Here is a 22024-nt window from a genome sequence, read left to right on the forward strand (position 1 = left end):
TGGACCTGACGCAAGTAATTCATGGACCGACTCATGAGGGAGGCCACACCCTTGACTTGGTTTTCTTATCTGGTCGGTGGTTAGATGATCTTGGTGGGGGCTCCCCAATTGTTATGCCCCTGTCATGGACCGATCATCATCTCTTGCGGCTGGTCTTCCGTTTTGCCACTCCCCACCGTGGGGTTGTTGAGCCAACCAGATGGTTCCGCCCCAGGCGCTTAATGGACCCTGAGAGGTTCCAGGCAGCACTGGGGTCCCCACCTGCCTCCTCAGCTCACAGCTCGGCAGATGCCTTAGTGGAAGCCTGGGAAAGGACGGCCACGGAGGCACTTGACCGAGTTGTACCCTTGCGGCCCCTGACCCGGCGCAGATCCCAATGGGCTCCATGGTTCTCCGCGGAGCTCCGGGAGATGAAGCGTCGGAGAGGGGGCCTAGAGAGCGTTTGGAGGTCCAGCCGATCTGAATCCGACCGATTGCGACTAAGAACCCATATTAGGTCTTATCTCGCAGCGATGAGGGTGGCGAGGTCTAACTACTTCGCTGCCCTCATCACGTCCGCAGATAATCGCCCGGCCGCCCTGTTTAGGGTGACCCGCTCCCTCCTTAATCAGGAGGTGAGTGAGGAACCCTTGCAGGGGCGTGCCGAGGAATTTAGTCAACATCTGTCGGACAAAATCGCTCGGATTCGGACCGGTCTGGACTCCGACTGGGCAGTATCGGACGAGCAGGACACGAGCAGTCTTGTCAATGTTACCTGGGAGGAGTTCGATCCTGTAACTCCGGAGGAAGTGGACAGGATCATGGGGAGGCTGAGCTCCACCACATGTTTATTGGACCCGTGCCCTTCCTGGCTGGTTTATGCAGCCCGGGAGGGGACACGAGGCTGGTTCCAGGCGGTTATATCTGCCTCTTTGAGTGAGGGTAGTTTTCCCGCCGCCTTGAAAGAGGCGGTGGTAAGACCTCTCCTCAAGAAGCCTGCCTTGGACCCGGCTGTGTTGAATAACTACAGTCCGGTCTCCAACCTTCGCTTTCTTGCGAAGGTTGTTGAGAGTGTGGTGGCGCATCAGCTCCCTCTGGTCCTGGATGAAGCGGATTATCTAGACCCGTACCAATCGGGCTTCAGGCCCGGGTACAGCACGGAGACGGCATTGGTCGCGCTGGTGAATGATCTCTGGAGGGCTCGGGACAGGGGATATTCCTCTGTCCTAGTCCTATTAGACCTCTCAGCAGCTTTCGATACCATCGACCATGGTATCCTGCTGCGGCGTCTCAGGGGATTGGGAGTGGGAGGCACGGTTCTTCAGTGGTTCTCCTCCTATCTCCTGGGACGCTCGCAGTCGGTGTTGGCAGGGGGGCAGAGGTCGACAGCGAGGCCTCTCGTTTGTGGAGTCCCTCAGGGGTCGGTCCTCTCGCCTCTCCTGTTCAACATCTACATGAAACCGCTGGGTGAGATCATTCGTGGGTTTGGAGTTGGGTATCATCAGTATGCTGATGATACCCAACTTTTCATTTCGACCCCAAACCACCCCAGTGATGCCCTCGACGTGATGTCCCGGTGCCTGGAGGCGGTCCGGGTCTGGATGGGGAGGAACAGGCTTCGACTCAACCCTGACAAGACTGAGTGGCTGTGCGTACTGGCATCTCGGGATATTCAGGATATCCCACCCCTCACTATGGGGGGTGAGTTATTACCTTCTGTAGATAGGGCTCGCAACTTGGGAGTCCTCCTAGATTCACAGCTCTCCCTAGAAGACCATATAGTAGCTGTGACTAGGGGGGCCTTCGCCCAGGTTCGCCTGGTGCGCCAGTTGCGGCCCTATCTAGACCGGGATGCCTTACATACGGTCACTCATGCGCTCGTGACCTCTCGTCTTGATTACTGCAACGCTCTCTACATGGGGCTACCCTTGAAGACCACTCGGAGGCTCCAACTGGTACAGAATGCAGCCGCAAGAGTTGTATTAGGAGTTTCCCGATACTCCCATGTTACACCTTTGCTCCGCGAGCTGCATTGGCTACCAGTTGTCTTCCGAGTGAGGTTCAAGGTGTTAGTAATGACCTACAAAGCCCTTCATGGCATGGGTCCGGAATACCTTGGGGAGCACCTGCAGCCGGCGTCAACTTCCCTCCGCCCAGTACGCTCCCACAGAGAGGGCCTCCTCAGGGTGCCACCGGTCAAAGAATGTCGACTGGTGGCCCCCAGGGGGAGGGCGTTCTCTGTGGGTGCACCGGATTTATGGAACCATCTTCCGGTCGAGCTCCGGATGGCGCCCGATCTCCGCTCCTTCCGGCGCGATCTTAAAACCCATCTCTTTAAACAAGCTGGCCTGGCCTGATGGGACGGGGTGGGATTTTTATAAATGGACTTCAATTTTTAATCTGTATTAATTTATTATGGGCATTGTTTAATCACGTTTTAATAATTTTTAATTTTTGTATCTAGTTTTTATGTATTGCCCTGTTCACCGCCCTGAGTCCTCCGGGAGAAGGGCGGTATATAAATTAAATTAATAAATAAATAATAAATAAATATAGAGGGCATAAAACTCCAGATGATTTCTTGGGAGGCTGTTATATAACCTGATTGATGTCTGTGAGAGGTATCTCACAGTCTTTTATTAATGGATTTAATGGATCTAGCTCAGACCCAAGAACCAGTTTCTCTATTCTATATGGTCATTATGCAGCATGTGTATGTTTTAACAGTCACATTCATTCAAAACACATTTCAAAATGAAAAGGTGTACCTGTATCCCTTATTGAAAGAGGCTGGGAGCCATTTTGTAATGCATGTGGGCTTAAATTGCCACAGCTCAGTATTTAACATGCTAGTTAGCCAAATGCAGTCTTAAATGCAGTTTTGTAAATGCCATGTCATACTACAGTAGAAAGTACTGACTGAACCAGATCATATTTGCTGCACCTGAAGAGATCTACTTGTTTTCTTATGATTATCTTAATATTGAATTTATTTGCCACCTGTCTTCTTTCAAAGCGACTGGGCGGCTTACAGCATAAAAATATTAAAATCATCAAATATAAAATATTCCAACCCAATAAAATAACAATATAAACAAAATAAAATTATTGTCACAAGATAGAGAAGGAGGGAGCCCGATGCATGGTGGGGGAGGTGGGATTAGCTCTTAATTAATCAACCACCTCCAGTATGAAGCCTATTGGGGCCACATGCCATCTGGCAGAACCAGGTCTTAAGGCTCTTGCGAAAGGTCAGAAGGGTGGGAGCCGATCTCACCTCAGAGGGTATGATATTCCAAAGGGCAGGAGCCACAGCAGAGAAGACACTTTTCCTGAATTCCGCCAACCAAAATTCCTCGACTGACAGGATCTGCAGAATGCCCCCTCTGCCGGCATGGGTGGGGTGAGCCAGTCCCTTCAGGGTAAGATGGTTCCTCAAGTTTTCTTATGGTCCTTGCTAGGCAATTGGCCATGTTAGATGGTTCTAGTTGTAAGATGCAGTCTAACATTCATTGGAAAAGCAGATCTAAGAAAACATTAGAAATCAGCATAAATTCTCAGTTTGATTTTTTGAACAGGTTTGCCTGTTTAACTACTTTCCCTTATCTGAAGTCTCAAATGGAACACCTGGAAATAAGGAGAAGATGAGTTTGTGCTTCACTTTTCATTTTACAATGAATTCCATTAAACCAGGGATTAATGTAAGCCTCAATGTGGTCATTCGTTTTTCTCAACTGCTTCTCAGAAGCTGTATATAGCTTCTAAACTGGGGCACTTCTGTCACTTACAGTATGACCTCCTCATGGAGAAATTATTTTTTGTAAAAGCAGTTGGAAAGGAAAATGTTGGGAGACACGCCTTTCTCCTCTTTAAATTGTAGCTTGCTCAATTTACTTTCAGTCAACATCTGCACGTTTTCCACAGTGCTTAGCAGCCTTTTGTCTGGATAGATTACCCCACATCCATCACTGAGGACAAACTGAACAGGATAAACTCTGCTTTCAACTGATCATTTTTAAACCATTGTGTACATTTAGAACTGTTTATATCTCTATTACTCTGTTTTTCTTCCAGAAGCTTCCAGGCAAATTTAAGAACTTGTTTCGTAAATTTGAAAACCTCACGGTAAATCATTCATATTTTCTTTATAAAAGAGCTGGTAAAAAGTGTGACTAAAAGGAACTAAAAGTGTGCAATGCAAGCACAAGAGCATCCATTTCAAATATTTTATTATTTTATTTTAATCCCACTTTATAATCAGCCCTGAATTCTTTTTTTCCCTCTTGTGTCCTAAATCAAAACTAGAAAAAAAATCTAGATTTTAGGCTATTTCACTTCCAGCAATTAGGATAAATCTTTTCCCACTGATAAGTTCAGTTTAGATGTTGAAAACCCTCTCTTCTAATGTTTTCTAGCAGTCATTGATGTGTTTCTTTTCTTAATACAGTGGTTAATAAACAGTGTCCCAGGGAATCTCTGGATTTTCTTGGAAGCTTACTGAGGATCTTCTAGAAACAAATGGCTGTGGTGGACATTTTACCTGAAAAACAGATCCATTATTTTAATCTCACCTATTGAGCTATGGCAGAATTTTTAATATTTGCAGATTTTTGCTGTCAGCTAGCATGAAATAAGTATAGGCCAAGAATGTTGCCTGGAATCTCTTTTAACATTTTGATATAAATTTTGGGGGGGAAAAATAGTTTTTTACCCTAAGGTCCACATTAAAAAAAAGATTTTCTCTTTTTTCCTTCTCTCCTACTTTTCAAAGTAATCCTAAATTTGCCTAATTCAAACAGTTTTTGTGATGATTAGAATGATTTTGAGCCTCCTAGCCTCATCAAGGATTCATATTTAACACATTTAATTGGATATATCCATGGTTTTGCCTAACTTAAAAATGGGGGTTGGGGGTAGAGGAATGACCGTAGTTGATTCTCTCTCTGCTTTTATCACAGATAATATTGAGTTTTTCATTTCTCTTTTGCATTTTAGGATCCCTGTAGGAATCATAAAAGCTACAGAGAAGTCCTGTCTAGGATGAAACCTCCCATTATCCCCTTTGTGCCCCTCATCCTAAAAGGTTAGTGATACTTGATGGATACAAAGTCCTTGCTTTTCTCAAACTGGAATGTATGGAAAACTGTCTTAAGAGTCTTCTGCAAAACCTACTAACTGGGTCACATTGACAAGACTTGACTGGATGATATCACCCTCAGCTTGTCATTCTCCCAACATCGAAGCAGTTTACCATTGTACTTTTCTGCCCTATTTTAAAAAGTAGTGTTTTTCAGTTTGTCCTGGCAGAGGTTTAGCGCTGAGCCTTCCCTATTACTCTTTAATCAGCCTAGGCCAGAGATGTCCAATCTTCACAAATTTAAGACTTGTGAATTTTAACTTCCAGAATTCCCCAGCCTACCCTTCTCTAGGCAATGTCTCCTTCTATTAGTTGTTGTATGAAGCTCCTGGTGTCACCCACTCCTCTCTAGTTATTAGCTGTTGCCCTAAATGGCCATTTTCACAATCTCTTCATGGTTAGAGAGGAGCATGCTCATGCAAAGCCTGAATTGCCTTGTGCTTGAGAAAACACCAATACTTATTTACCTATGGAATAGGATTGCAGCAGTCGGGGGAAGCAACAGCTAGTCAGAGAGGGCCAGTTCCTTGAATTCCTCCCTGCTCCTCCTTCCCACTGGCAGAGGAGTGAAATGTTGGATTTTTTTTATAACCAACCAAAATTGACGAGAATTTTGCCTGTTAAGAATGGTGGTGTTCCTTCTTTTTGTTCCTGCCCACCTGTGGACATATTGAACAGGAAGGTGCCAGGAGGAATTTCAATGGAAACCAGATGTCCTGAAGCTAATGCAGAGACAGAAAGAAAATCAATTGGCACATTTTTCCAGCAAGACTGGGAGAGGTAAAGAAGCAAGGGAATCCAGCAGTTGGCAAATGTGATAATCACCATCAGACAGAACACCTGACCAACATTATTGCCAATTTTAGATTGGGTAGAAATCTAGATCAGAATAGAATAGAGCTGGAAGGGACCTTGGAAGTCTTCTAGTCCAGCCCCCTGCTCAAGCAGGAGAACCTATACTGTTTCAGACAGGTGATTGTCTAGTCCACAGGTCTGCAACCCGCGGCTCCGGAGCCGCATACGGCTCTTTCAGCCGTCTCCTGCGGCTCCCAGTCCTCTGCCATGTGCAGTCCAAAAAAAAAAGTGGGACTAAAAAAGTTCAACCAATCAATTCAAATATGCAGGGTAGGTGCATATCTCGCCTTGGCTCCACTCTTCAGTCAAACCCTGTTCTGCACATGCACACACATTTTTTGCGGCTCCCAGTTTTGCTTTTTGTGAGGAACCGGTTCCGAGTGGCTCTTTCACTGTTTCAGGTTGCTGACCCCTGCTCTAGTCTCTTCTTAAAAATTTCCAGTGATGGAGTACCCATGATTTCTGGAGGCAAGCTGTTTCACTAGTTGATTGTCCTCACTGTCAGGAAGTTTCTCCTTAATTCCAGGTTGCTTCTCTCTTTGATCAGTTTCCAACCATTATTTCTTGTCCTTCCCTCTGGTGCTCTGGTGAACAACGTGACCCCCTCTTACTTGTGGCAGCCCCTCAGATACTGGAATACTGCTATCATGTCTCCCCTATTTCTTCTTTCCTTTAGATTAGCCAAATCCAAGTCTTGCAGCCGTTCTTTGTATGTTTTAGTCTCCAGGCCTTTGATCATCTTAGTTGCTCTTCTCTGATTTTTTTCCAAACTCTCATAATCTTTTTTGTGACATCAAAATGATCCGGTTGAGATCTGCATATGTGGGAATGATTGGGGTAGATTGCAAGGGCGACTCCGAAATATAATGTTATCATATTTTATCTATATCTTAAATTATTGTACATTATTACAATTTCATTTTAGATTGTATTTTATTACTATTTCATCTTAAATTGTATTTTATTTTAATTCCATCTTAAATTGTATTTTATTTTAATTCCATTTTAAATTGTATTTTATCAAATTCCATTTTAAATTGTATTTTATCAAATTCCATTTTAAATTGCCTTTATCAAATTTTAGTAACAATTTGTTGCTGGAACTTTGCACTTTGATATGGCCCAAGGGCTAATCAATAAAGACTTATTGTTTTTTGTGATATGGTGACCAAAATTGGCTGCAGTATTCCAGGTGTGGTCTTACTAGAGTTTTATAAAGCGGTACTAATACTTCACATGATCTTGATTCTATGCCTCTGTTTATACAACCCAGGATTGTATTAGGTTTTTTGGTTGCTACTGCACATTGCTGGCTCACAGTCAAGTGATCATCCACTAGGACTCCAAGATACCTCTCACAATTGCTGTTTTTAGTCAGGTCTCGCCCAATCTGTATTTATACCTTTGGTTTTTCCTGCCTAAATGTAAAACTTTGCTTTTCTCCACATTGAAACTCATTTTCTTGGATAAGGGCCCATTGTTCACGTTTGTCAAGATCTTTTTGGATCCTGAGTTTGTCTTCTCAGGATCATCTGCAAATTTGGTGGGTTCCCCTTCAATTCCCTCATCTAAGTCATTTATGAAGATACTGGGCCTAAGATGGAACCTTGTGGTATCCCACTGCTTACTTCTGAGTATGGTTTGTCAGGCAGCTACAGATCCATCTAGTGATGATGTTGTCCACCTTTTTCTAGCTTACTAAGGAATAGGTTGTGGTCTACTTTATCAAATGTATTGCTGAAATCTAAGTATACTATGTCCACAGAATTTCGCTGGTCTACTAGTTTAGTCACTTTATCAAAGAATGAAATAAGATTGATTTGGCATGATCTGTTTTTAACAAACCCGTGCTGGCTACTAGTTATGACTTGGTTTGCTTCTAGCTGTTCGCACATCTGGTTTTTGATTATCTTTTCTAGGATAATTTATTGATATTAAATGGATTAGTCCAGGGCTTTTCAACCAGTGGTACGGGTACCACCTGCAGTACATTGTCACCTGGAAGGTGGTACGCAACCATCCTAGAAAAGTAGCGGGGGAGGGGAATAAGCTGAACCGGTGGCAGCACCAGACAAGCCTGAGTGAGAGATGGCTGGAGCTAGGCGACTGGTGGTACTTGGATGTTGCCATATCCTAAAAGTGGTACAATGGGTGAAAAGGTTGAAAAGCCCTGGATTAGTATGTAGTTTCCTGCATCCGTTTTCTTTCTTTCTTCAAGAGGGGAACCACATCATCCCTTTTCCAATCCTAAGGTACTTCCCTGGTGCTCCAGGATTTATGAAAGATGTGGTGCAACTGTTCTGAGATAACATCTGCCAGCTCTTTCAGAACTCTGGGATGTAAACTGTCGGGTCCCAGTGATTTATATTTGTCAAGGTCTGATAGGTGTTCTCTTACCATTTTCTTGCTTATTTTGTTTCTAGTATGTCTTTTGCAGTGGTTTTTTTGGTATGTTGGGCTATAGTTTCTTTTTGTGTGAAGACTGATGCAAAGTATGAGTTAAGCAGCTCTGCTTTCTCCCTGTTGCCTGTTATTTCCTTGGCATATTCTCTCTTTAATGGGCCTACAGTTTCTTTGACTTTTTTCTTGTTGTTAATATGTTGGAAGAAACTTTTTTTATTATCCTTGATTTCTGTTGCAAGTCTTTGTTCGTTCTGAGCTTTTGCTTTCCTGACTTCATCTTTGCAAGTTCTGGCTGTCTGTTGATAATCGGCCTTAGTTATGTGCCCCTCTTCCCATTTTTTGTATTTGTCCTTTTTGTCTTTCAGTTTGTCAGAGAGATCTTTGTGCAGCCATGCTGTTTTTTTCTTCAATTTCTTGTTTTACCTTCTCAATGGTATTGTGCTGGTCTGGGCTTTTATGATCGCGTTTTTCAGGGTTTTCCATGCTTCCTGAGTTGTTTTCCCATTTAGGATTTTCATCCATGGGATTTTTCCTAGGTTTTCTCTGAGTTTGTTAAAGTCAGCTCTTTTGAAGTGTAAGACACTGGTTGGATTGTTTTCTATTGCTAGTGTTTGCATTATGTTAAATTCCAGTATGACGTGGTCACTTTCACCCAAGGTTCTGGCAATTTCAATTCCCTCTATCACTTCTTCTCTATTTGTAGAGATTAAGTCCAGTATAGCTTTGTGTCTAGTTTTCTTCTCCACCTTTTGGGTGACAAAGTTGTTGGCTAGGTTGGTTAGGAATCTGTTTTATCTCCCACTCATTGCAGAGTTTGTCTCCCAGTTGATATCTGGATAGTTGAAGTCTCCTATTACTACTGTGGTATGCTTCCTACATACGTTTGTTAACTGGTTAGCAAAGATTACATATAGTCCTTTTCTTACAAGGATTCATTTAGTGACCATTCAAAGTTACAACAGCACTGAAAAAAAGTGACTTATGGATGGTTTTCACACTTATGACCATTGCAATAGCCCCATGGTCATATGATCAAAATTCAGCTGGCATGTATTTATGATAGTATGTCCATGGATCATGTGATTACCATTTGTAACCTTCCTAGTCAGCTTCCAACAAGCAAAGTCAATGGGAGAAACCAGATTTTCTTAATGGCCACACGATTCACTTAACAACTGCAATGATTTACTTAATAACTGTTGCAAAAAAGATCATAAAATGGAATAAAACACCAATAACTGCCTTGCTTAGTAACAGAAATTTTGGGATCAATTGTGATCATAAGTTGAGAACTACATGTAATTGCTTGTACAGCTCCTTAAGGTTTAACTGTTTTAGCATGGGAGACAGCATCTTAAGTCTGCTATACAGAACAGTTCTCAGAAAATCTAATTTTAAGCTTAATTTTGAAGTAAGGATATTTAGAACAATAATAATACAATGGTCTAAAAAGCCCTTTCTCATTAGTCTGCCATAATGACCTTTATTGTGGTGACTGAGAAATTATGGGTAGTCCTTGATTTACAACAGTTCATTTAGTGACCAGTCAAGGTTACAACGGCAGTGGAAAAAGTCAGTTATGATTATTTTTGTACATTTATGTCCATTGCAGTATCCCCATGGCCATGTGATCAAAATTCAGACACTTGGCAAATGACTCATATTTATGACAATTGCAGTATCCTGGAGGTCATGTGAACAACTTTTGAGACCTTCTGACAAGCAAAGTCAATGGGGAAACCATTTAACAACCATGTTATTAATTTAACAACTGCAATGATTCACTTAACAATTGTGGCAAGAAACGTCAGAAAATGGGACAAAACTCACTTAACAATTGCCTTAGTAACAGAAATTTTTGGCTCAATTGTGGTCATAAATCAAGGACTTTGTATGGAGTTTAATTTGAACACATCTAGAGAGTACTTAGTTACTCCAAGATGTTCAAGAAGCAGAATCTATTCAGGGGAAAGTTTAGTGTTATTTTAGTTATCAACAAAACTATTACTTTTCTCAAATGCGTATGAATATTTTCAAATAGAAAATCTATTTGTGCTAGTGTTTTAAAGACAAAACTTGTTTTCCAATTCTGATACACAGTCTCCTGGAAATAGCAAGATTCTCATTCTTTATCATCACTACTCAGATGTTTTTCTTATACATGCATATAATTCCATCTGAATAACAGACATTGAGCTATTAGCAGAATTAATAAATCTGCCATGGAGCATAGAGGGTTTTCTTCTAACTTGCTACAATCGCAGTAGAGAAGGATTATTTGATTATTAGTAATATTTTTTAAAAAAATAGAAATGAATTGTTGCTTTTCATCCTTTTCTTAACTTACTTTTCCTCTTTCTTTTTCCCTTTTGTCTTCTCAGACTTGACATTTTTACATGAAGCTAGCAAAACCTTAGTGGATGGATTAGTCAATGTAGAGAAACTGGTAAGAATCTATATGAAATAATTCTCAACTTTCTTTACTGTACTTCATAGTGACTTTAATTTCCCAGTTTGCAAAATGGGAATAATTATGTCATAAAAAGGGAATAAATCTAAAGTGTGTCTAGTCCATCTTCTCCTAGGGGGCCCTTAAAACAAAAATTAGTGAGTCTCCATAAGGAAATGCAATTTTAAAGCATCAGAAAAATTGTAAAATGATGTATTAATTCAGATGGTTGTAAAGTAACGGGGTGAATGCATGCTAAATGTCCAATTGGAACTCTATATAATTTGCCATTTGTGAGAATATAAAAACTGTATGCAATGAAAGGCCAAAGAAGATGCTGTATGATTTGGCACTCTCTCTTGATGATTTGCCTCCATGATAAATATGAAGAAAGCACCTGCAAGATTGTTGTTTCTATTTCTTGCCAAATCTGTGCTAGTTTTTTTTAAATCACAATCATAGTGTTACTGCCACTGGCAGGTACACTGATTCCTAAATTACGTGGGACTTGCTTATGCACTGAACTAAGATGAAGTGACAGATAAGACAAAGAAGAAAATCTTATTTCTATGTGCCTTTTTTCCCTAGCCCATTCTATAAAGATTCTGAAGGGAAAGACTGAGCTTTTCCTACCAGCAAAATGCTGCTGAGAAATTTCTGATTCTATAAGCTTTGGAATCATTTAAACAGGGATATTTCTTTCACCTACTTCATTGGAATAAAATTCTTTCAAACTAAAAACTGTTTCAATTTTTACTGGGATAAAATTATTTCACTTATATCCAGTGCCAGAAAAAAGAGATACATTTCAGATTTGCAATCTGACTTATCACTGATCTGTTTAGACTGGAATTATCAACATGACTGTCAGTGGTTTTTCAGGTGAGGATAAGATTTTGAGTCCTATCTGAAACTTGATCTCAAAACATTTTGTATGCAAAACAAATGCTTTGTCACCAAGCTATGTTCCTTCCAAGAGCTCACATTCAAAGCTGTGAAGCATTTGCAACTTCATTATTACACTAGACATCACTTGTGTGATTTCTCTCCTTCACAGATACAAGCACATACTCATCTTCACACATAGCTAAAAAAAATCTTGTGCTGCTGTATTTTATACTCATTTACTTTGCAATAACCTCTTTGCACTATTATAAAAGCAAACTTTTTGTTCATTTCCTTTAAGTTATAATTAAAAATATTAACCTACAATGTTGAACAATTCAGAGGAGCATTTCCCTGCTATAACAGATGACATGGCAAACAGTGCATAAGGTGATGACTGGGCACCCATACCTATGCATTTATGCATAGGTTTCCTGTGCCCCTTTTCCTCCAGGAAAAGAAGTCTAGATTTCAGCTTTTGCATTTGGGGAGAGAAAAGAGGATGTGCTGTGCCCAGATGGCCTCTTGAATTAGCTCCATTCAGGCACTCTTCAACATAAAACACTTACCATGTGAGTGTGCTGGTTGAATCCCATCCCCTGCTGACATCTCTGAAATGACATCAGCTTCCTATAAGCATTGCCTGTTCCCTGCACCTGCAGGAACAAAGCCGATAGGCAGGGGACAGTCTGTAATGCCGATTTTTCCCTGATATGGAAACTCACATGTGTACAGTTATATGTACAGCTAGGCACAAGTATCTTTCCAGTTCAGTATATGCAATTAGATTTATTAATAGATTTTTATCCTGCTTTTATTTTATCTTATTTATTTATTAAATTTTTATACCATCCATTTCACTGATACAGCAACTCAGGGCAGCTTACAGTTTGATAAAAAGTGGAAAAGTCCTACAAGACAATTATAATTAGAGGAATTAAAGAAAAAAAAACTAAAAACCAACACAGAGGACAGTCTTAGGGTAGGAATCCTCTCTACCCATCAGCCATTTCAGCATGGGAGATCTCTGTCGGGGCCCCAAACCAAGTGACAGAGCCAAGTTTTCAGGCTTTTCTGGGAGGCCAGAGTGTGAAGGTGGATCTCACATTTCCAACAGAATATTTCAGAGGGTGGGAGCCACAGCTGAAAAGACTCTTTTCCTGGACCTCACCAGCCAAAATTCTTTGGGATCCAAAGTAGGCCCTTTCCATTGGAACAAATGAGGCAAAAGTCCCATCAGGGTGAGATGGTTCCTCGGATACCTTATAAGTAATTCAAGGTGGTGAACATAGCTAATACTCCTTCCTTGTCTTCTTCCCCACCCCCACCACAATAACCTTGTGAGATGGGCTGGCTATAATAATTTCCCTGAAATTTTCCCCAGTTGCAAAATAGAGGGAATAAAGAAAGTAAGGAGCTTCAGGGATGATATGTGACAAAGTAGAAATTGTTGTGGGTTTTCTGTGTCAGGTTTCTCAATGTCAATAGCCTGACCTGGAGTTGAAATGCTTTGGACAGAGGACTTTGCTCTTTTGATTAGCCCAGGGCAGACGACTGAGTCCTTGGTATTTGTACCAGGCCATGCTGGTCAGATTTACAGATTGCTGGGTCCATATGATGACTCAACTTCCATAACATTTAATGTCCAAAGTGACATCTGAAGATCTGGGGCTGCTTGTTGTGATTCAGGGTCAGCCTGTGGGTTCGGCAGTTGGGTCGGATGACTCAGAGGAGGAGGAGGGGGGTGTTGAAGAGCTTGCTGAGGGGATTGGACAGCTTGATGAGAGCCCCCAGCAAGGCCCCTCTCATCTGGTCACGATGCAGACCCAGCTGTGTGAGCCTGACAGCGTGGATGAAGATGACCCACAGCTGGCCCTGTTCAAGGACGCCCGACGCAGGAGGCAGTCAGTCAGGAGTAAACAGAGGAAGGCAATGGGGCACCTCGGAAGGAGGCACAGAGAGGCCACGCCCTGAACTGTATTTAAGGGGAATGTGTGGGAGGGCTGGTTTGCTGAACGCAACCGCTTGGATTGTTCCTGCTTCTTAGCTCGTGTTTTATGGTTGGTGTCTTGTCTTACTCTGTTTTATGTGAATAAATTTGGCAGGCGTAATTCCAGCCTCTTGCCGTTTCTAAAGGGGTTGTCCCTGCCTTTTCTGCAGGGCCGGTAGCAGGCTGGTACAGAACACTGCTTTGCAAAATATTTTTAAGATGTGCAGAGTAAATGAAGGTCTAGCAGAGATGACTGAGTTTTAGGAAGGAGGAGGGGTTAGTCCACTCCCTGAATAGTTTACCCAGAGAAAATCCCTTCCACCTCCTATGCCAAAGGCATATAGGTTTATTGTATAGCGAGCCCAAAAGCCTTTTCTCTGCTGTAAAGGCATAAGAAGAAAAGGATGCTGGAGGCTAATGCTGTTCTAATTTTCTGCCTCAGAACCCATCTTTTTCTGCTTTTCCTTTCCTGCTGAGACTGCTCACCATGCTAGGATACAACGAATTGCAAGAAACACTCAGCGTTATTTTGGTCCCTGCTGTAGGACTGGGGAAGAGTAGGAATGGTTGACTTTAGCCTCCAGCAAGGCTGAGCAAATGCAGTCTGACAGTGGAAGGGTGGGAGGGCTCAAATCCCCTTCCCTCCTGCATCTCCCCCCTGCCCCAGGGAGATTATCTAGGGGTGACTCCTCCGTTCAGTGTCTAGCTCAGTGGGACAGTGGAGTTACCATGGCAACAGTTTTTCAGAAGCTCCAGCAGCTCTCCTTGTTAACAGACAAATGTGCATGTGTGAGAGAGACGTGTTCAGTGCCAGAGTTGGCCCAGATTTTCTAATCTCTGGAGAAGAGGAGACAGAGGTGGTGGTGGTCGTAGGGGAGACGAAGCTGCATCTTAGTCAGTGAAGCCCTAGTTTTTTTTATGACCTCATCCTCTTCCTCTGGCCTAATTGTGCATCGTGTGAAATGCAGAATTATTTGTAGGCTGGGCATTCATCTTTTCCAATCGTTAAAAAGAAAAGTTCTGCAATTATTCGTATAACATATTTCCAACAAGCCTGTTTATCCAAAAGAACTTGTCGTCTTTTTGTGTGAAGTTGCTTTTGGCCATTTTTAACAGGTTGGCATTTCAGGAGTTTTAGGGAAAAAGAGGAACACGTTATTATGAATGTTTGAGAAAAACAATCTTGGCTGTTCCGGGGAAAAATAAAAAGGGTGTTAAGTACTCAGGAGACCCCTATGGCTGTGAGCTAAACTGGGAAATGAAATAAACATCTTAGAAGAAAGCAGTGGCAAACCACCATCATATTGTTGCTAAAAATAAAAACACATTCAAACTGGATGGGTCTGTGAAGTCAGCAGAAACAGCTTGGAAGGAAAAGTTACCTTTCTATAGGATTCATAGGCTTCTGTGAAACAGGAGAACAAGTGAGAACTTTGAAAAATGGCGGAACTATGCAAAGTTACGGAGCTCCTTTGAAACCCCATAAGGAACCTACCAATAGATTGAAAACAATAAACTGCAGACTTTTAGGACATCTTTCTATCAAGCTAAAGGTTAAGTCTGTTTTCCCCCGAAAATAGTCACTTTTTGATCTGCAGAAGAATGCCTTGGGTGGTAGAAAAGAGAATTTAACAGTGTAATTGAATGAGAGATTACTAAAAACTTACATACATCAAAAGGTTTCGATCTATCTCAAAATCTTATCAAGCATATGTTACAATGATTAATTGATAATCTGCGTCATATTTCATCTGCATAATCAACTTGTCTTCCCCTCCCTCACCCCAAATTAAATTCTACACTTCTGCGTCTCTAATGTAGCTCACAAAATCTTATGCCTTTTAATAACATTAGTTAGTTACATGTTAAGGTCTATAATACCATATGAAAATGCAGTTAAGTAACCCTATATAGTGCTTTTCTTGAGGGGTTACATTTTACCAACAACCAATAGTAATTTTTTGTTAATAGAAAAATAGAGTTCCTTTCTGTTTACCTATTTTCATCTATCAATACTACAAAAATAGAACTTTAAAAACTGCATTCCAAAATGTTTCTTTCTGCAGCAGGTCAGCAATCATTTTTAATCAAGTATTTTCCTTATATGTAAATTGGCATGGCTCTTTAAAAAAATTATACAAATTTTATTGATTTTCTGATATTACATTCACATATTTGAAAAACAAATGTGGTGACTGGATAATAGTAATTCAATTACATACAGATATCATTAGTACAGACTTCAAATAGCTGCCATAAATATTTCCTCTCTTTTTCCCTTCATATGTACTGTCTATTTGTAAATTAAAAGACATGTTTTATCCTATCCATCACATAGAAAATAACTTTCTTACATATATCCATAGTTTTTAGTTTACACATATTCTAATTGTTTTAACATACAATCTTTTAGACAATCAATGATTTAACATTGATTTTAATTTTAATTAAAATTTTAATTTCCACTAACATTTAGATTTAACATTTGATATTTATCATTCCCAAGATTTTTAGTATAGTCCCAATTCATCTATCACCATTCCTCACAAAATCTAATATTCAAAATACACATCCCATTTACTTAACTTCTCACCCTCTGTGTCAACAAGGATACAATATGCTATTCTTCCTTTTTGTTAATTTTCAGTTGCTTCTTTTTTAAGTAGTAATCAAAATTTCTTTTTATTTCAATATTTAATGCTTCCTGTCTTCCTCTTTATATCTGCTATCTCTTGCTTAAACTGATAATTTTTGTTTTTAATATTCCATATAGACCTATTTATTACTTTCAACAATGTTTTTAGCTTATCTACATTATTCACCTTTACATGACCTTTATGCACATAAAAAGGTGAATTATATTATTTTATTATTATTTTATTATTTTATTTATACTGCTAAATTTTAATGACCAAATTTTTTCCTTTATCTCAGTTCATAACAATGTCTTATGTTCAACATATACATCTTATCTATTTAAGTACATTCTGTTTCAGATTTCAGTAAGATGGTCGAAACTCCATTCTTCTTGAGTCTTATACTAGCTTTTTACCTTTGCCAAATCATCTTCCATGTCCTTGTTTTTGGGTCATCGAACCAATCTGCTTGTAATATCATATATATTAATTGATGTTGGCAAAACAATCCGATCGCCATTTTTTTGAGAGGACTTATAGGTCTAGTGGGTTGTCTCTTGATTCTTCCATATCGACGTAGTTGTTCTGTATTGTTTGTCTTCTCATCCAACTGTTCAGTTCCTTCTGAATTGTATAAGAAACCTTTTCCTTTTTTCAGGTTGTCAATGTCTTTTCTGGATTTTCAAATATCAATATTTGATTAATAGTAGATTCTTCTGTCATTGTACTTAAATGTTTCATTTTTTCTATTGTATAGATGGTTCTTTAGTTGTGCTCAAAATTTGGGCTTTCATATCTGGGCTGTCTTCTTCTTTCTTCACATAGCCTCTTAGTAGTTCAATGGTTGTGGTAAGAATTTGGATTACTGTTTTTAACATAGCAAGAGTTTGTTGATCCTCATCTATAAATAAATTTTGTTCCTGGTCATATTGGTATTTTAAACTAAAGGCTTTACACTTAGAAAATCCAAAAGAAAGATTTTTTTTCCTAGATAGGGAGCACAAAGCCTTTCACAGCTGTTGTTTCAAAGTTCTCAAGGTTATGTATCTTATCTATTTCCTTGGGCAGTCAGCCAGGCCCCTTTAAAGTTTCCCTTTGAGTCCCAAAGTTGTCTTAATCTTTTCAGTTTTTCTTTTTCTTTTTTTTTTTTTTTATTGAAAAGTTTTAAAATACAATTTTCCCTTGAAAAACCCCCCTTCCCCCTCCCTCCTCCCCCCCTACCTCCCCTCCTCCCCCCCCTACCTCCCCCCCTCCCCCCCCCTACTTCCCAGAGCTGAATACAAGGTATATATATATAAAAAAAAGCAAACCTAAGCAACCATATACTAACAACTATAAATTCTAAAATCCATCACTCTCTAGCTTATATAGGATAAAACAAACCTTAACAATATTAAATATATATATAAAAAAAAACTAGAATAAGAAAAGGACACTCTCTAGCTTATATAGAATGGAACAAACCTTAATAGTATTAAACATATATTAAAAACAAAAAAAAGGAAAAAGAAAAAAAAACCCTTCTCAACCCTATACTTATCCTAAATAAACTCCATCCATTTTATCCATTCCATGATATAACATTCTTACAAATAATTTTCCAAATTAACCAAGGATCCCAAATCAAAAAACTTTAAAGTCAACTCTTCTGTAATCGACCGTTCCTCTTCCAGTACCACATCTATAATTATTCCAAACACAACAAAAAAGAAAAGAAAAAAAAAAGATTGCAAACAAAACTTGAACTTTAATCCAAAAAAGCTCACCCTTTCCACAAAACCACCAAATATAGAAATATATTGCGTCTACACCCAAATCTTTTCCCCCCTCCCCTACTTGACTACTTGTCTATATCGTAAAAGTTCCAAAGACTTCTGCGATTCCTGCTACTTTCTCTTCTTAGATCGTTTTGCAGCAGCACGCGTCACCCTCTGTTTTATAGATTCATCCAACGAGGTTGTATCTTGATCTCCTCCAACACCGTTGTCTTCTATCTGACCATCTTCGGCCTCTTGATGCACTCCTTCTCCAGATCCCTTTCCAGCTTCCAAAAGTGTTAATGGCGTTGCATTTAAAACATTATTGTAGAAATCACGCGCTTGCATCACAGTAACCAAACGGTACTTTTTACCTTCGTGCGTCACCATCAACCCCACTGGGATCTCCCATCTGAACCTTATATCTCGTTGCTTGAGCTCTTGCACAAGAAATGTAAAATCCTTCCTTCTCCTTAGAATCTTTGGAGGAATTTCTTTTAAGACCAAAACTTCTTGATTAGCAATCATAACTTTAGTATCATAAGCAGCTTGTATAACTTCATCTCTAGTTTCCCTTTTTGCAAAATATACCACCACATCTCTAGGCAACTTCCTCTGTCTGGCAATCCATGAATTCACACGAAACACTTTGTCCATGCCTCCTTTTATTTCAGATGCTGGCTGTTTCAACACTATTTCAAAAGCCTCAGAAACCAGCTGCTTTAGATCTTCCTTAGTATTCTCCTTTAAGCCTCTAATTCTAATGGCAAACTGCATCTGGAAATATTCAGCAAGACACAGTTCCTTTTCCATTTTATTTTCATTCTCCAATACTTTTGCTTCTAATATAGCATTCTTTTGAGTCAAGTCTTCTAGCTTTTCCTCCAATTCTTCCACACACCGAGCCACTTTACACACTGAAGTCAAGATGTCTACCCTCATCGCTTTGAGCTTCTGTTCCATCCTCTCCTCCATTCTCTCCTCCAATTTCTCCAATTTCTCCTCCATCTGTGCAAATCTAATATTAATTGATTCCAAAATTACCTGGGTATGTTTTTCAAGAGCATCTTGTAAGTCCTTTGATGTCAATACATCAGGAGGATGCAGCGCCTGCAATAATGATTGTTGCACGGGAGAAGTTCCAGCACTCCGAAGAGTTTTAGGGGGTGGTTTAGCCGCCATCTTTTACCAAATATGACGCACTTTCACTTCAGATTTGTAATCCAAAAAAGTCCATCAAGCTGGAGAGTAAAACATAGTAATCCTCTTTACCATTTCCTCTTGTATCGCTCTGCCTGCTCCTTTAAATCATAGTCATTCCTTCAGGCAGGGGTGGTCGCAGACGGCTGGCTCTGCTCCAAGAATCAGGAGCAGAGGCGACGGCCAGCTGGGAGCAGCCCAGGCTACGGGGGAGTTCAATCCTTCAGCCGCCCAAGCCATAAGCTCAGGCGGCCCTGGAGAACTCTACCCCTACCTGGGAGCTCGCCCCCTCCTCTTCTCCCGAGGAGGGGGCTTCGGATTCGCCCGAACAGCTGATCGGCGCTGTTTCGGGCGAAAAAAACAACAGCTGAGCCGCGGGCAGCCCGGGAAGGCTCCCTCCGTCGCCGCGGAGCCACCGGAAGTCAGTTTTTCTTTTTCTTTTTTTATAAGAAAGCATCCAGATTTCCAACAGAAGTAGACAATGAAAAATAGGAAATAAAAAATCTTTCAATCCACATGCTTTGAGAAATAAAGTTCCAATTGGGATTCAGTTACTTTTTCAATGTTTAAAACGTCCCTGAGTATGTAGTCACCACTCTTTCTGGTGGGAGGGCTGAAATCCCCTTCCCTCACTGCAGGGGGGAAAATGCTTAGCAGCTTAAAGAGGTACAGAAAGTAATTAGGGTATAAAAGAGGTAAATCTCACCCAGTCTCTTCCGTGCTGCTTTAAGAGTTGCCTGGTGGAAAATGTGACTTTGGCTGTTCACAGCCTAGGGACGAGCCATAATGTCCGGTCCTTTTGTCCGCCGGTTTGGAGGGATCGCCAGGTCCAACAGGAGAGTTGCAGCTCTCCTGCAATCTAGTGAGCGCCCCTCCTTCCTGGTCGCCTCTTCAGGGTGACCTTAGGCCCTTTTCAGGGCCCCTCAGCAACGCAAAAGTGGACCAGGGAGAGACAGCAAGTCTCCCAGCCGTACATAGCGGCTGCGTGACAAACCGGAAGTCCAGCTCTTTTAAAAATGTTATCCCCTCTTTTTTCATATGCAACTCAAGGCAGAAATAATACTAATGCTCCTTCCTCCTCTTATTTTCCTCACAAAAATCATAGAATTGATGAAAGATTTCTTTAATAAAGTAATTTTAAATCTTGCAAACCCTACTTGGTTACGGTTCTTAACAAAATCTTTTGGTGAGCCTTTAAAATGAGAGTGATTCAATTTGATAGCAAAACCAGCTGTATGTTAAACAGCAGACAAAATGATAGATATTCTGGAGTCAATAGGGTTGCCCCAATTATGTTGGTAGAAGTCTCCCTCTGCTGGTGAAACAGTGCATCCCATTCAGCAGCCCGCTGTATGAGAGAAAATATATATATATTATGGGTTTGCTTCTTTGTACTATTCATACGTTTGTTAACATGGCATTACAAAGATCATTATGATTTAACACGTGAATGTACTTTTGAATTTTACACTCAGGCCTTGAATCTTACATCTACTGAAAATTATGGATTGATTATATTATAAAATTAAGAGCAGTTTATATAAAATAGTAATAAAAAAGAAAATAAATCTCCAAGAATATCAATATCTGGAGGTATATTAAATTCTCTCTCAACAATAGACATAAAAAGCTCCCCACCACCACCGATTAACTCAAATTAAGGCTTGGGGAAAGAACTATTTTTAATGCTTTTTTTTAAAGGCCATAAGGTTAGACCCAGGCAAATCACAGGAAGAATGCTGTTGTAGACAGCAAGTCTTCAAACAGAGAAGGCGTATTTACTGAGTCCTGTTAGATGGCATTGCTTGATTTATGGAATCAGGAATAAGCTAATTCTGCCAGATCTTACAGGGCAAGCAGAAGTCCCAGGAAACAGATAACTAGGCCCTATGACATCTAGATCTTTAATCATGTTGATCACCACCTTAATTGTCACCCAGAAGCTGAGGAGTATTCAGTGTAGTTCAAGGGGCATGAATGTTGCACGTCATGTCATAGCTGACCACTTGTGCTAATGTATTTTGTACCATCTGTAATTTCTGAATGGTTTTCAAGGATAGACCCATATTCAGTGCACTGCAAAATTCATTGTGAGGTTACTAAGTCGTGAGAGACCATAAGAATGGACTCCTATCTGAAAAAGGTGTAATAGATTCACCCAGTGCGAAAGTTCTCCTGGCCAAAACTGCCATCTGTACTTCAAGCAGATCCTTGAGTCAAGGAGGATCCTGAGATTATGCACAAAACTCTCACAGCTTTCAGATACTGGAAAGACTTCAATAGTATCATTTGGCCAGCCCAGTGAGGGGATGTATAACCGTATCATCAGCATTCTGCTAATGATACTGCTATATATCCCCTCACTGGGCTGGCCACATCAGCATACTGATGATATCGGACCTAAAATAGCAGATGACTTAACCCAGCAGCTTCATTTAGATGTTAAATAAAAGGAGTAAGAATGATGAGCCTATGGCTTCCCATACATCCTGGGCTTAACTGTTCTCTTCCCACCAACTTCATTCAGAAATTGGCCATGGAGAAAGGAGGAGACTCACCGTAACACTATGTTTCCCACTCTCTGCAGAAGGATTACTATGATCGATGTTATTAAAAGTTACTGAAAGAGCAAGAAAATTTAGGATGGTTGTACCTCCTCAACTTAATTCCACCAGATCATCTACAAGTATGATCAGTATGGTTTCCATATTAAACACTGGCTCAAAACTTCAC

At 40.5% G+C, this 22024-nt stretch overlaps 1 protein-coding gene across 1 annotated transcript in view; it reads left to right on the forward strand.

The window, feature by feature from the left end:
• The window catches only part of RAPGEFL1 (Rap guanine nucleotide exchange factor like 1), an 88650-nt gene that overhangs the window by 61077 nt on the left and 5549 nt on the right, over window positions 1-22024 (forward strand). Inside the window, exons 11-13 of the mRNA XM_081344791.1 lie at window positions 4054-4104; window positions 4975-5062; window positions 10756-10820. Of these exons, the coding sequence (XP_081200917.1) occupies window positions 4054-4104; window positions 4975-5062; window positions 10756-10820 (204 nt within the window). The remainder of the gene's footprint in view (window positions 1-4053; window positions 4105-4974; window positions 5063-10755; window positions 10821-22024) is intronic.

The sequence above is a fragment of the Vipera berus genome (genome assembly GCF_964194415.1).
Source record: "Vipera berus genome assembly, chromosome: Z".
Classification (NCBI taxonomy): Eukaryota; Metazoa; Chordata; class Lepidosauria; order Squamata; family Viperidae; genus Vipera; species Vipera berus.